At 37.6% G+C, this 14,518-nt stretch overlaps 2 protein-coding genes across 2 annotated transcripts; both read left to right on the forward strand.

Annotated features, from left to right (window-relative positions):
* The first annotated feature begins 544 nt into the window (after positions 1-544).
* LOC100818437 (thymidine kinase a) lies at positions 545-2,643 on the forward strand. Its single transcript, XM_003542265.5, has 4 exons — positions 545-738; positions 831-975; positions 2,025-2,146; positions 2,237-2,643. Exons 1-4 carry the CDS (start codon positions 593-595, stop codon positions 2,472-2,474), a joined length of 651 nt encoding a protein of 216 aa, XP_003542313.1. The 5' UTR covers positions 545-592; the 3' UTR covers positions 2,475-2,643.
* A 6,063-nt stretch (positions 2,644-8,706) lies between these two features.
* LOC102661013 (uncharacterized) lies at positions 8,707-9,471 on the forward strand. The gene has a single exon (XM_006595260.1). The coding sequence runs from the start codon at positions 8,707-8,709 to the stop codon at positions 9,469-9,471; it is 765 nt and encodes a 254-aa protein (XP_006595323.1).
* The last annotated feature ends 5,047 nt before the right edge of the window (positions 9,472-14,518 follow it).

The raw sequence follows: 14,518 nt of genomic DNA on the forward strand, positions 1-14,518 counted from the left end.
GGCATACAAACGACGACGTGTTCATGCAAACTTTGAATCTTTAAATATGGACCTTTTAACTTGGTCCCAATAACACACCAGTTAAATAGGTTTGACCTGTAAGCTAACCGACTTGTCTTGAACAGTTTAGTTTTACCTTAAATATTAAATATTAATTGTTGAAGGAGAGGTAGGGTTTACTAGTAGTAGTACTCTTTTAGAATGTATCCCCCACTTAGTATTTTTTTAGTTAATGTGTTAAATATTACTTTTAGAACACTAAAATAATATTATATTTACTTAACTTTTTAGTATCATATACATTAAATATTAATATTAATTATTTTATTTCTTTCTTTTAAATAATTTACATAAAAAATGTTGAGCTAACAATAACAAAACTTTTAAGCGCACAAATATATCTGTTTCCCACCAATTCAGAATTCAGATCGCATGTGTCTAAACTGAAAGTCCCAATTTTCCCTCCACAATTTAAATCTCCCTCTAAACCAAATCAAATCAAAGCCACGCTCCTAATCTCAAAATCCCTCCATAAATATTGAATATTGTCTTCCCTTTTCTCATACCAAACACGCCTTTCCGCATTCAAACTATGGCCTCTTCTTCGTCCCTCTCATTGGACACAGCCAAAGACCTTTCGAACTCATCTGGTGAGGTTCATGTCATCGTCGGTCCCATGTTCGCTGGCAAGACCACTGCCCTTCTTTGTCGCATCGAATCCGAACTCAACGCTGCCAAGTATTTTTTTTCAAGTTTGAATCTAAGTTTTTTGTTTTGTTTTTGCCATTTTTTTAGTAATTATTGTTAATAGTTGTGTTTTTGTTGCGAAGGAATGTGGTGTTGTTAAAATCGAGCAAGGATACAAGATATGCAATTGACTCGGTTGTGACGCACGATGGGATTAAATTTCCTTGCAGGGCGTTACCGGATCTGTTGTCGTTCAGGGAAAAACACGGCGATGATGCTTATCAGAAGGTACTTTCGATGTTCTTTTGTTTTGGTTATTTGACATTTTGAAGAGGAAAGGACCGAAAGTAGCATTGTTTTGTTTACTGGTTTTAAAACAGTTTTTGGTTTACCAAAAGTTGTTTTTGTCTTTCAGCAAATTGTGCTTGGCCCTTGATCAGATCTGGTTATTGTTTTTTTTTTTTTAAATGTGTTTTGGAAATAATTTCGAAATTTAATATATTGATGTTGATTAGTATAGAATTATTTTAGAAAATAGTTTTTAAAACAATAAGTTGGAAAGAGACAAAAACTGACCATTGATTGTGTAGTTTTTGAAAGTGAATTTTTGTTTTTTAAAATTTATTTGTCACTTGAATATATTTTTACTTTTATAAGTTTGTTCTTTGAACACTTGATAGAGGACTTGAAAAAGGCAGAGAAAGAGGACGAGGACATTTTTTAAATGAATTTTAGAAATGTGAAGTTGAGTACTTTGTAATGGATTTTAGATGAGAAATTGATTGTTGAGTACTGTGTAATGGTTTTTAAAAAACATTTTTATAACAAAAAAATTGAGAAGGCAATAAAAAACCCTCACTCTCATAATTGGTTGCAAACCCATCATTCCTTTGTGTCTTTGTTAACACAACACTCTATTTGATGGTAAGAAAGGATCAAAATTCGGTAGTTGTAGTTAAGGTTTTAAGTTTCGATTGTGGTTGTAAATGTAATTTTGTTGCAATTCATAGTATGGTGCAAACTTTCAGATAAATACAGTTGAAGTGGTTGCAAGTTGTTGTAATAGTTTTTTTTTTTATTGGTAAATGTTAATTGTTAATATTTTTTAGTGGTGGAATCGAATCCACAATCATTTTTTCTCTTCTTTCTCTTTCTCTCTTTCTCTTTCTACTACATTCTAATCAATCTTATAACTCCTAAATTGTTGTGTTAGTGATTCCAGAAGTCTTGATATTAGGGCTGCAATTGTGGTTACGGTTCACTTTTCAAAATATTTAGTACTTTGGCTTGGTAGTTTATGTCTGTTTGGTGAATGTGTTTTACTGCTTTGGGTGCAGTTGGATGTGATTGGCATAGACGAGGCTCAATTTTTTGAGGACCTATACGAGTTTTGCTGCAAGGCTGCTGATGAAGATGGCAAAACCGTAATTGTTGCAGGCCTGGATGGTGATTACTTAAGGTACAGCTATATTGTATTATTGTAGGTTTAGGTTTTAGTATTTGATTTTTCCTCAAAATGCTTATTTTTTCATCTTACCCTTTTGTTCAGGAGAAGCTTTGGCTCTGTGCTTCACATAATTCCACTTGCTGATTCTGTGACCAAACTAACAGCACGTTGTGAACTGTGTGGCAAACGTGCTTTTTTCACCTTGAGGAAGACAGAGCAGAGAGAGACTGAACTAATTGGTGGGGCTGATTTGTATATGCCGGTTTGTCGCCTGCACTACCTGAACAGCCAAGTTGCTGAGAGGAGTGTTCTCGAATCTCAAAATTTTAAAACCGATTGATTCCCTTCTTGAGGCAGCTGAAGATGTTTAAGGGTTATTGGGAAATTGGCTTGTATGTAGCCCACCATGTTTAATTGTTCGACTGATACATGTTTTTATCTATTTGTTTTTATCACCCTTTTGTATAGGTACTTGAGTTTCTTAATGCTCATTTCTTATGTTACATGTTTTTCCTTGCCTTGTAGGAAAATTTGGTGGCTCTATTATTGTCTATTCTTTCTTTGACGCATTCATCTACTTGAAGCCATGAAACTGCTAAACAATATTTAAATGCGAGTCAAAAACAGTCGTTAAAATATTGATTTTTTAATTGGTTTATGAATCTCATGTTCAATTTCAATGTTAAATTAGTCAGTTAAGCGTGCGTTCACACGGGTTGCTTTCATTTCTACATATTTTTAAAGATAAAAGTTAGATATGCCTATATTGCTCAGTCACAATAAAAAAAGTCAAAACATGGGTTGCTTTCATTTCTAAATATTTTTAAAAGTAAAAATTAGATATACCTACTTAGTGACAATAAAAAAAAATCAAAACATGAATAGTCAATAAAATGATAGAGCGGTTAATGTTATGTAAACTATGTTAAAATAGTAACTTGTTTTATATTAAAAAAATAGTCTTATTTGTTTTTTTAAGAAAGCCTTACAATAATAAAAATACACATGATATTTGTGCATTTATTTGGGTCACTCGTTTTCATGCATTTTTGAAATACATCTATTTATAAAATTTAACTTTTATATTTAGACGAATATAATTAGTTGTTTAAGTTATTCAAAAATACAAAAAGAGTTAAAGTATTCAAGTAGAATTGTTTCTCGTGAATGATAGATATGGATTCTATCATAAAAAATAAAAATTATCTAATTTATGATGTTATTGATGAAATAATTTAAAATATTTTTAACAATAAAAATATATATAATGTGTGTGTGAATTTAACATTATTATATGGACATGAATCAACAAAATTTTGTTATATATTTTGTAGGCTACAAAATTGTAAAGGTAAATATCACAAGAAGAAAAGTTGAATTGTGATTTAATGTAATTATTGAAATCTTTTCAAAACAATAAGGTTTTTCATATGTATAGATAACTTTGTAAGAAAGCAAGTTGTCCTTTATCACAAGAACATTTTAGACGATGAGAAAAATGAATTTTCAAAGACATAGTTTTTCTTATAATTGATAAAAACACAATTCAGTCCCAACATCAGTTAACGAGAAACAAGAATAAACAAACACAAAGATTTATACTAGTTTGTCTCTATCACTGAGACCACGTCCATTTCTTGGTATATCACAAAGTTTCACTAACTTTTCAAGAGTTACAATATTATATCACAACCACTTTTGGCACTTACAAATCAAACTCTATCCAAGTTTTATCAATACCCAGTATTCTTTCTTCTACCAAGTTATTGTTGGCTCTTAAACAAAATGAACAAGATTTGTGATGAATGACTGCTCAGAGACTAATGTAGAATTTCCTTACAGACGCATGAACTATCTAAGCACTTAGCCCTTTTCTCTCAAAATGTTCAAGGTGTTTTGAGAGCTTTTCTATTCTTAAAAGAATATATTCAAAAAGTCTTGTTGAAGAAGAGTAAGAGAAATATGCACAGAAGATAAACTATGTCAGTCTTAAAAAACTTTTGGTTTGTATAGGCCTTCGACTTCAGATGTTCGTTGTCTCATAACGGGTAGTTATTGCTTTGATCTTCGTTTGATAAAAAAAGGTTGTTGGGTGCATTTAATGCACGTCCTTTCCTCATGAAGAGGACTTTTCCTTTAAGGCTTGCGTGTATGAGAGTTTGCGGAAGGTCGTCACATCTTTGGGTCAGAGCAAGTCCTACATAACAGAGCGTGTCTTTTGATGGCATATCAGATCTTGACTTCATTTATTCTTCATAGAATTTGGCAGATCCTAGGAGAATGTTTATGCAGAAAGAATTTCAGACACGTAGTAATATATGAAGTATTAAATATCATATACAATATCAAATTATAATCTTATTTTCCCGTTGTTTGAAAACATCAGACGCAGATATTAGACATAGATCATGCAACATATCTCTTTTGCATTTGTTTGCATCTAATGAAAATAATTAAGGATCTTGATGAGTCTTTCAATTGCAATTACAAATGTAGAAGATGAAAACTAGTTTAAAGTATTTCATTGCGAAGAAAAAATTAGCAGTCTTATCAGATGTAAGAGAATATAAGATAAAAAAGAAATATAGAGCATCATAAGACTCTAAGACAAAGTCTAAACAATTAATAGGAAACATGTTTCGTTTATTCTTGTAAGAAATTTTCACATCAAAGAGATGTGTTTTGGAGTGCATAAAAGATAGAAAAGACACAATTCACCATAGGAGCTCCCCCTTGGACTATGCTTCCTTTAGACATAATAGCTCAACTCCTCCTCAAATTCAACTTTCTTCAGATTATGATGACTTTGACACTTTAGACTTTGACATGTTTGGCTTTTACATTTTTCTCCCCCTTTGTTTGATAGTTTCTTCATTAAGCTTTTGCAGGAGCTCATCACTAGAGTCTTCAGAATCCAAGGAAATGGTAAGGGGGCTACTAGAAGGCATAGGAAAGCGACAAGGTTTCCATCCAGAGGCTTTCTTCTAGAAGATATCGCCAATTAGAGACCATTTGCGAGCTTCCTTTTCAGCAAAGGCACGATTCGTCAGAGCTAGTGCAAGTGTCTTTCAGGTTTTGATAAGCTCCTTCTCAAGGGCACGAGAAGGTGGAGGATCATGCACTTGAGTAGCCATGGACTCAGACGCAATGTTAGTGTTCGAGTCAACTTCTTCAATAATGGGGTCTATATGATGAATGAAGAAGAAACGAGAATAGAGCAATATCACCAAAAAAGAGAATGCGTGTTAGTCATCATTTACGACTAACTTTTGTATAGAAAAGTTTTATAAAATGTCTTTTCCCCAATTTATGGTTCTTTTTGTAGGTTTGTACATATTTTTAGGTTTAGTTTAATTTTGATCAGTAGAAATGCCCAACATTGTGAATTTAATGTGTTTCAACTTCAATTTTAGGCAAAAAGGATGAAATTTGTGAAGGCTAGCAGCTGGTGTCTCGCTAAGCGAGGCCTGTGCGCTTAGCAAGAGTCATGTCATCTTTAAAAAGGGCTTTCTGACCTCGAAGGCTCGCTTAGCGCGAGTTAGTGAATATCCGCTAAGCGAGCTGGGTGCGCTTAGCGCATGAAGAGACAAACGTCTCGTTGAGCAAGCTGATGATGCGCTGAGCACGCAGATGCTTCTCAGATTCTCCTCCAGATTCTCCCAACTCGCTAAGCGATCTGAGTGCCTCGCTTATTTGCTGAATCACAAAACAAGTTCCCCGAGAGTTCGATACTCGGTATTCACTTACCGTTTTATACTACTTGAGCGATCCGGTACACTTGCCGGCCGTTGAGCAAGTTTCTGGCACCGTTGCAAGGAAACTTCTTTCTATTTGGAAAGTTTAGTTCAGTTTTTAAGTGTCTATTTGTTACTCTTTTATTACTTGTTTATATTTGTTTTATTTTTGAATTGGATAACCGCTGTTTCGATCAGTGTTTTGTATGCATAGATCTTCTACAGGTAATATCCTCTGGATTTGGAAATTGAAACCACTTTAAAAAGGAACAGAGCTGAAAGGAGAAGGAAATTGTTGCCAGACAGGACAGTAGCTTCCATTTTAGAAGAAGAAGCTTAATCCTCTGATTATCCATCATCTTATTCACCGTCATTTAGGGAATACACTACAGATTTACCAGAAGCCTCTGTCATGGCTGAAGAACATCAACACAGGGTTACCCTTGAAGATTACTCCAGTAGTTCTGTGCCGCAATTCTTTATAAGTATTGCGCGTCCAGAAGTCCAAGCACATAATATAAACTATCCTCATTCTTTGATTCATCAGATACAGGGGAACCTATTTCATGGATTACCAAACGAGGACCCCTATGCACATTTAGCAACATACATAGAGATTTGTAACATTGTAAAGATTGCAGGAGTACTGGACGGTGCCATCAAACTCAGCTTATTTTCATTTTCTTTGGCAAGAGAAGCCAAGAGGTGGATCCATTCATTCAAAGGCAACAGTCTAAAGACGTGGGAGGAAGTTGTTGAAAAGTTTCTAAAGAAATACTTCCCCGAGTCAAAGACTGCAGAAGGGAAGGCTGCTATTTCATCATTCCACCAATTCCCTGATGAGTCCTTGAGTGAAGCATTGGAGAGATTTCATGGTTTGTTATGAAAGACTCCCAATCATGGGTTCTCTGAGCCAATTCAGTTGAACATGTTTATAGATGGGCTGAGACCGCAATCCAAGCAGTTGTTAGATGCTTTAGCAGGAGGGAAGATAAAGCTGAAAACCCCTGAAGAAGCAACTAAATTGATTGAGAATATGTCTGCTAATGATCATGCTATCTTGTGTGATAGAGTGCACCAACCCTCCAAGAAAAGCTTATTGGAGTTATCATCACAGAATGCTTTTGATGCAATCCTACCCCGCAAGGGCATTGGATAGAAGACTCCAAGTAGATTGTGCCAGAGATCCAAGGGAAGGCCCTAGGGTTCTCATGAGCCTTAGGGTAGATTTCGAGCCCATGGGCTAAGTATGAGCCCGCTTATCTTTGTAAATATTAGGATAGGTTTTTCCTTTGTTTGGGCCTTGTATTTTGGCCATTCTAGTAGTATAAGGTTTTAGCCTTGTATTTCGAGGCATTTTGAGTAGTCTTTGTAGTAGAGAATTTTTTGTATTTTCATGTATTTTGTCATGGGGGTGAGCTTAGCTATTATAGGGGGTGTGTAGCTAAGCTCTACCTTCTCATCTCAAGGAGGTGAGCTTAGCTATTAGAGAGGTGTGTGTAGTTAAGCTCTAGCTTCTTTAGGAATCTTCTTAAGGAAGCTTCTCAAGGAGGTGAGCTTAGTTATGAGAGGGGTGTGTGTAGCTAAGCTCTAGCTTCTCAAGGAAGTTTTCTCAAAGAAGCTTCTCAAGGAAGCTACCTAGTCTATAAATAGAAGCATGTGTAACACTTGTTGTAACTTTGATGAATGAGAGTCTTGTGAGACACAACTCAAAGTTCAACTTCTCTCCCTTTTTTCTTCCTTCAATTTCGTGCTCCCCCCCTCTCTCTTTCTCTCCCTCTTTCTTTTCCTCCATTGAAGCATCATCTCCAAGCTTCTTATCCAAGGCTCATCTTGGTGGTGAAACTCCTTCTTCCATGGCTTATTCCCTAGTGGATGGCGCCTCCTCTCACTTCTTCTCCTTTGTCTTACACTGCATCTCCATGGTGGAAAATCACCATTAAAGGACCTCATTGAAGCTCAAAGATCCAGCCTCCATAGAAGCCCCACAAGCAAGCTTCCATAAGCTTTGTAGGCACAAAATATGTTGCTCTCTAAGCAACTTGAAGTCTTAACAGAAACACTTAGTAAGTTGCCAACTAAATTGTCTACTGGTCAACCTTCACATTCTTCTTTTTTGCAGGTTGTAGGTTGTACCGTTTGTGGTTGTGCTCATGAATCAGGCCATTTCATTTCCATTGAAGAGCATATTCAGGAAGTTAATTACATGGGAAATCAGTAAAGGCAAGGATACAACCAAGGAGGATTTTCAGGTTTCCAGCAAGGTCCCTACAATCAGCAAGGGCAATAGAGATCACACCCTGGCAATCAAGTCAATAAGGACCAGGGCTGACCTTCCAATAGGCCACCTCAACAAGGGCCAAATCTTTTTCAGAGGACTACCAAACTGGAGGAGACCCTGGCTCAGTTCATGCAAGTGACCATGTCCAATCATAAGAGCACTGAGTCAGCCCTGAAAAATCTTAAGATCCAGGTGGGTCAACTGGCTAAGCAGTGAGATGAGAAGTTATCCAACAACTTTGGAGAAAATACTGAGAAGAATCCCAAAGAAGAGTGCAAAGCTGTTATGACAAGAAGTAGGAAGCTTGTGGTGGCTGAGGATGAGGATATTGTTTCTTTGAAGGAACAAGTTATTTTGAAGGACACTACTGATAAAGAGAATGATAAGGTAAAAGATGAGAGGAGTTAGTGGAGAGAAACAAATAATTGATGAAAAGAAAGAAATAAAAGACAATGAAAAAGAAATAGAGGGAGATAAACAAAAAGAAAAAGAAGAAAAAGAAGAATTTGAAAAAAATAAAGAAGAGAAAAAAAGTAAGAGTGAAAAAAGCAAGAGAAATGAGAAAAGAAACAGCTTCAGATGAGGGAAAGGAAGTGCCATACCCTTTGGTACCTTCCAAGAAAGATAAGGAACGCCACCTGGCGAGATTCCTAGACATTTTCAGGAAACTGGAGATAACAATGCCCTTTGGAGAAGCTCTACAACATATGCCACTCTACTCAAAGTTTTTAAAAGACATGTTGACAAGGAAGCACAAGTACATTCACCGGGAAAATATAGTTGTGGAGGGTAATTGCAATGTTGTGATCCAGAAAATCCTTCCACTGAAGCTCAAAGACCCTGGGAGTGTAACCATTCCTTGCTCAATAGGTGAAGTCGTAGTGGTAAAAGCTCTCATTGACTTGGGAGCCAATATCAATCTGATGCCACTCTCCATGTGCAGAAGATTGGGAGAGTTGGAAATCATGTCTACTAGGATGACTTTACAATTGGCTGACCGCTCCATCACTAGACCTTATGGAGTCATTGAAGATGTTTTGGTTAGAGTAAAACATTTTACCTTCCCAGCAGACTTTGTTGTAATGGATATCTGTGAAGATAATGACATTCCCTTAATCTTGGGAAGCCCATTTATGTTAACTGCAAGCTATGTAGTTGACATGGGAAGAAAGAAACTGGAAATGGGCTTTGAAGATCAGAGGATCAATTTTGATTTATTTGAAGAAGACAAGCCTGTGCCAGATCAAAATGTTTGCTTGCAGGTGAAGGAGGTTGAAAAAGAGGTCTTGAAGGTGAGGGCCAAATATGATATCACCCGTTGAGGTATATGTGTCAAGCTAATGACGTTAAAAGAGCGCTTTCTGGGAGGCAACCCAGTTCTGATTTCTTTCACTTTGTTTTTCTTGCATTGCATAAGTTGGAACTTGCTTAATGATGATTGAAAAGGGGAATATCAGCTTGTACTGAATTATAGATATTGGGGTTTGTTTTAAACTTAATGAGGAAGTGGACTGAAAATAAATCATAAATTTTTTTGAGAACAATCCACTCGCTAAGCGCATAACTTGCGTTGAGTGCATCACTTCAGTGTGCTAAGCGAGTATTGCTTGCACCGAGTGCTCAAACCCCTGTTTCTCAAGCTGAATGGGCACGCAAAGCGGGCCATGAGTGAGCAAAGCCCAATTTAGTTTGGCCTGAATTAGGCTAAGCGAGTGTCTAACTCGCTATGCGTATCATGCTTGCTCGCTAAGCACAGTATACCTGCACTAAGCCCTATTTGATTCGGCCAATTCATTGGTTTAATTGAGCTAAGCGCGGCCCATTTGCGTTGAGCCCAATTCTTTGCGGCCTGAATAGCGCTAAGCGAGCAACCACTCATTAAGCGCATGCACCCCTCTATATATAGGATGCATTAAATTCTCTAAGCCAGCCTTGAGCCCGGCTTAGCGAGAGTTGTAGGAATTAACATCTGCATAACTTGCTAAGCGCAATGGTTTGCGCTAAGCCCAGTATAAAAAAAGATAAATAAAAATTTGAATTTCAAAACTAGGCTCAGCGCGTCGACCCGCTAAGCGAGAATTTTGAGAAACCCAAACATCTCTCTCACTCGCTTAGCACGCTGACTCGCTAAGCGAGTTAGTCGAAAACTGCTTAAGTTAAGTGTAACAGTAGTTACACTTACACTTATCCAAATTTGAAAAAAATTCCTGCAACCTCTCTCCTCTGAAAAAATTTCGCATTGCATATTCTAGCTTCCATCTTGCATCCTTCTTCAAATGTACATTGAACATCTTCGATTCAAGTAAGTTCCTGACTTTACTTATGCTCTTTCTATTGTTGATACTTTAGGGTAGAAAACCTTAGATTAAAAATTTGATTTTTAGGGTTAGATTGTAAGTAGAATAGATAAAAATCAGGACTTTGTTAGGAGTTTTACTTTGTAGGTAGTTTAGATAATATTGCATGTCTGATAGGGGCCTATTAGAGGTCTAAAAGAAGAAGTTGTTCAACTTCTTCTTCTGCATTTTTTCTGGAAAATGCAATGATCTCACTTAGCCTGTCTGATGCACTAAGCGAGTTCATCAAATTGGCTTGAATATATGCATTTCTAGACGAACTCGCTAAGCCAACATGGTTGTGCTAAATGAGTTCATCTTTTTGTTGAATGTTCATCTTCTATATGAACATCGTGGCTAAGCGACATCTGTGTGAGCTAAGCCACTGAAAACTTCATTGATGATAAACTTGTGGCTAAGCGAGTGCTATTTCGCTAAGCCAAGGTACCTTAGACAAATTTTTGTTGACTGCCTCGTGCTAAGCCCAGCTTATCTGAGCTAAGCGCAATTTGTTGCGGCAGTTATTGGGCTAAGCGCAATTGATTTGCTAAGCCCACATAACTTGGTTAAAATTTTGAAATTTTGCTCATGCTAAGCGTAGCCCTTTCAGGCTAAGTGCTATTCAATGTGGTTTGAATAAGGCCAAGCGAGCCATGCTCGTTAAGCCAATTAGTGTCCAGTAGTCAAGTCGCACTAAGCGAGCACTACTCGGTAAGCGCATGTGTGAAATAAATTTGTTTTGGGCTAAGCGAGTGTCTATCTCACTAAGCCAATTATGCAAAAAAAAAATTTATGTCGTAACTCGCTAAGCGTGCCCCTGTTGTGCTAAGCTAGTGAGTTATTTTTCATGAGGCGCGCTAAGTGAGTTGCGTCTTGCTAAGCGCCCACTGTCAATTTCAGTTTTTATTTTCTGTTTTCAAATTTTAACAAATTTTGGTCTAATAAATTGATGGGTTCTTCTCATTGCAAATGGCATCAAAAAGAGAAAAAGCACAGCTTCCAGACCACAAGCTTAATATGACACTAGGCGATTGCAGTCATTGGAAGCCTGGAACAGATACATAGATAACATTCTCAGTTGGAATATCCTTCCGGAGAGAAATGTTCAATTATATCATACTGAGTTTGAGGAGTTCAAAGTAGAATTGGAGAGGCGTAATCTACACAAACACCTCACCAACCTCCAGGAGGGAAGCATTGATGTGGCGGTTGTCAAAGAATTTTATGCCAACCTATACAACCCTGGGGATCAGTTGATGTAAGCTCCATTGGAGCTTGTAGGCCTAGGATCTTCTTCATCAATGGATTCCTTTGCTTCTTGGAGGATGAATGACAGCGGAATGGAGAAGGAAGAGAGAGAGGAGACGCCACTTCAAGGAGAAGATGAGTCTAGAAGAAGCTCACCACCATAGGAGGCCATGGATAAGAGCTTGGAGGAAGAAGGAAATGAATGAAGGGAGAGGAAGAGAGGAGCACGAAATTTTGTGCTCTAAAAGAGATCTGAAATCTGAAGTTTAATATTCAAATGATCAAAGTTGAAAAAAATGCACACACATGACCTCTATTTATAGCCTAAGTGTCACACAAAATTGGAGGGAAATTTGAATTTTAATTCAAATTTCACTTGAATTTCAATTCAAATTTCACTTGAATTTGAAATTGAATTTGTGGAGCCAAAATTTCACTAATTATGATTAGTGAATTTTAGTTATGGTTCAGCCCACTAATCCAAGATTAATTCCAAGATTCTCCACTAAATGTCCTTACGTGTCATGAGGCATGTAAAGCATGAAGGACATGCACAAAGTGTGACTATATGATGTGGCAATGGGGTGTAGTAAGCAAATGCTCACCTCCCCCTCTAAAATTTAATTGGATTGGGCTTCTACCAATTCAATTAAATTTATTTCCAACCACACACATCAAATATTCACTTAGTGCATGTGAAATTACAAAACTACCCTTAATACAAAAACTAGTCTAGGTGCCCTAAAATACAAGGGCTGAAAAATCCTATATTTCTAGGGTACCCTACCTATAATATGGCGCCCTAAATACAAGGACCAAAATTAATGAAACCTTAATCTAATATGTACAAAGATAAGTGGGCTTAAACTTAGCCTATGAGCCCAAAATCTACCCTAAGGCTCATGAGAACCCTAGGACCTTCTCTTGCATCTTTGGCCCAATCTTCTTGGAGTCTTCTATCCAATGCCCTTGGGGGGTAGGATTGCATCATCAGTCGTCCAAGCAAGCACGAGTAAGAGGAAATTTGATAAAGATTGATGCAGACAACCTCAATGAATTCCTTGAGACACCAGTGGTACTAGAGGAGGGGGTGACCCTACCCATATACTCTAGATTCTATAGGTTGAGGTCTAATCCTCAAGAGATAGAGGCTAGACTATGTATTCCCTGCAAGGGTTTTGTTCTAAACATTGAAGGCTAGCCATGGAAGCTCCTCAGAAAGGACTTGACCACATTGGCCTAAACTTGGAGTGTCCTATCTTACTCCAACCTAGCTCCCACATCCCACACATCAGATTTAAAAATGGATAGAGCTAGGTTGGTTTACGGCTTAGTAACCCATATGGATATGAACATTGGCACCCTTATCTCGGGTCAAATTTCTTCTATTGCTCAATCAAACTCCTCTAGGCTCGAATTTCCAGCCTTGATTACTGCTCTCTGCAGAGCTAGAGGAGTTACTTCTGATAGTTTGACCTACGAGAGCCTGAGCCTAGCCATTAATTTGGCCTACATTAAAAAGAACTGTTGGAATTTGGGTGATCTTACAGTTAATTTCAGAGGGGCAAGGAAGGCAAGGGCAAGACCAGCTGATGTTCCTTCTTCTACTCCACCAGCTCCAGCCACATCTGCTACCCCAGCACGAGCACCTCCAGGCCCATCTACCTAGGGCTCACAACACATAGAGTCCATGCTTCAGAGTCTATATCAGGGGTAGATATTGGTAATGCAGAGCCTACAGGATGTGGCTCTACAAAAACCCATTATGACAGTGGAGCAGTTTATGGAGAAGGTAGCCTGGCCAAGAGCGCAGCCTTTTCTTGTGAGGGAAGGTGGAGGTCCCACAGCTCAGGTACCTCAGAAGGTGAAGGATGCATCCTCTGAGGCCACAGTCCCCGAGCCATTTGTTTATGAGGCTGATGAGGCAGGCGGGACACAGACGAGATAGGAGGCTGCTACTCCTGAGAGGATACCATAGGTTATAACAAATCCACCCTCACTAGTGGTGGATCTACCTTATCCTTAGCAAGCAACAGACCCTCTTACCCCAGTGCTTGAGATGCCAGATGACCCTGTCACACCTGTCCTGAGACTGACTACCACCCCTCCAGTCACTCCGGTGTTACAATTTACAAATGAGGAGGACACTTAGCAGCAGGACCAGTCACATGAGTTTTAAATTCCTGTTCTTGTTTTTTTGATAAATATTATAATTATTATGCCTTCAGTACATTTTTTTTGTGATATTGGTTTATACTTATGTTTACATACTTTTGTTGTGGATAATTAGTATGCATGTCCTGAAGCATACTGAACAGTTTGACTTGATTCTCTGAGTATGCAATGCAAACATAGTTATATTTTTTTGAAATTGGTGTTGTGAGTTGATTGCATGAATGGATGAAGCATGTGTTAAATCATAAGTTTTGAATGAGCATGTATGTTAGATAGAAAGAACAGGAAAGTAGGCTCACAATTAGAAATGTTAGTCAGTGGACAGATTGATTGTGAAAGAAAAGCTTGAACCATAACCCAGTGAGAGTGTAAACTTAATTGTTGAGAGAACGACTAGCATAAAGCAATGATTTTTGTATCAATCTCTGAATTTTAGAATGAAATGCATGAATTTGGATATGATGAAGGCCATTGTTGTATATACAAGCCACTTGAAAAAAAAACTTACCTATTTATCAATGATTATATCATTTGCACCCATCTTTGAGTTGAATTGTAATTGTCAAATTGAACCTTGAGCTTTGAATTGTCATCTCCATTTACCTTGCTT

Source organism: Glycine max, chromosome 13, assembly GCF_000004515.6.
Source record: "Glycine max cultivar Williams 82 chromosome 13, Glycine_max_v4.0, whole genome shotgun sequence".
Lineage (NCBI taxonomy): Eukaryota > Viridiplantae > Streptophyta > Magnoliopsida > Fabales > Fabaceae > Glycine > Glycine max.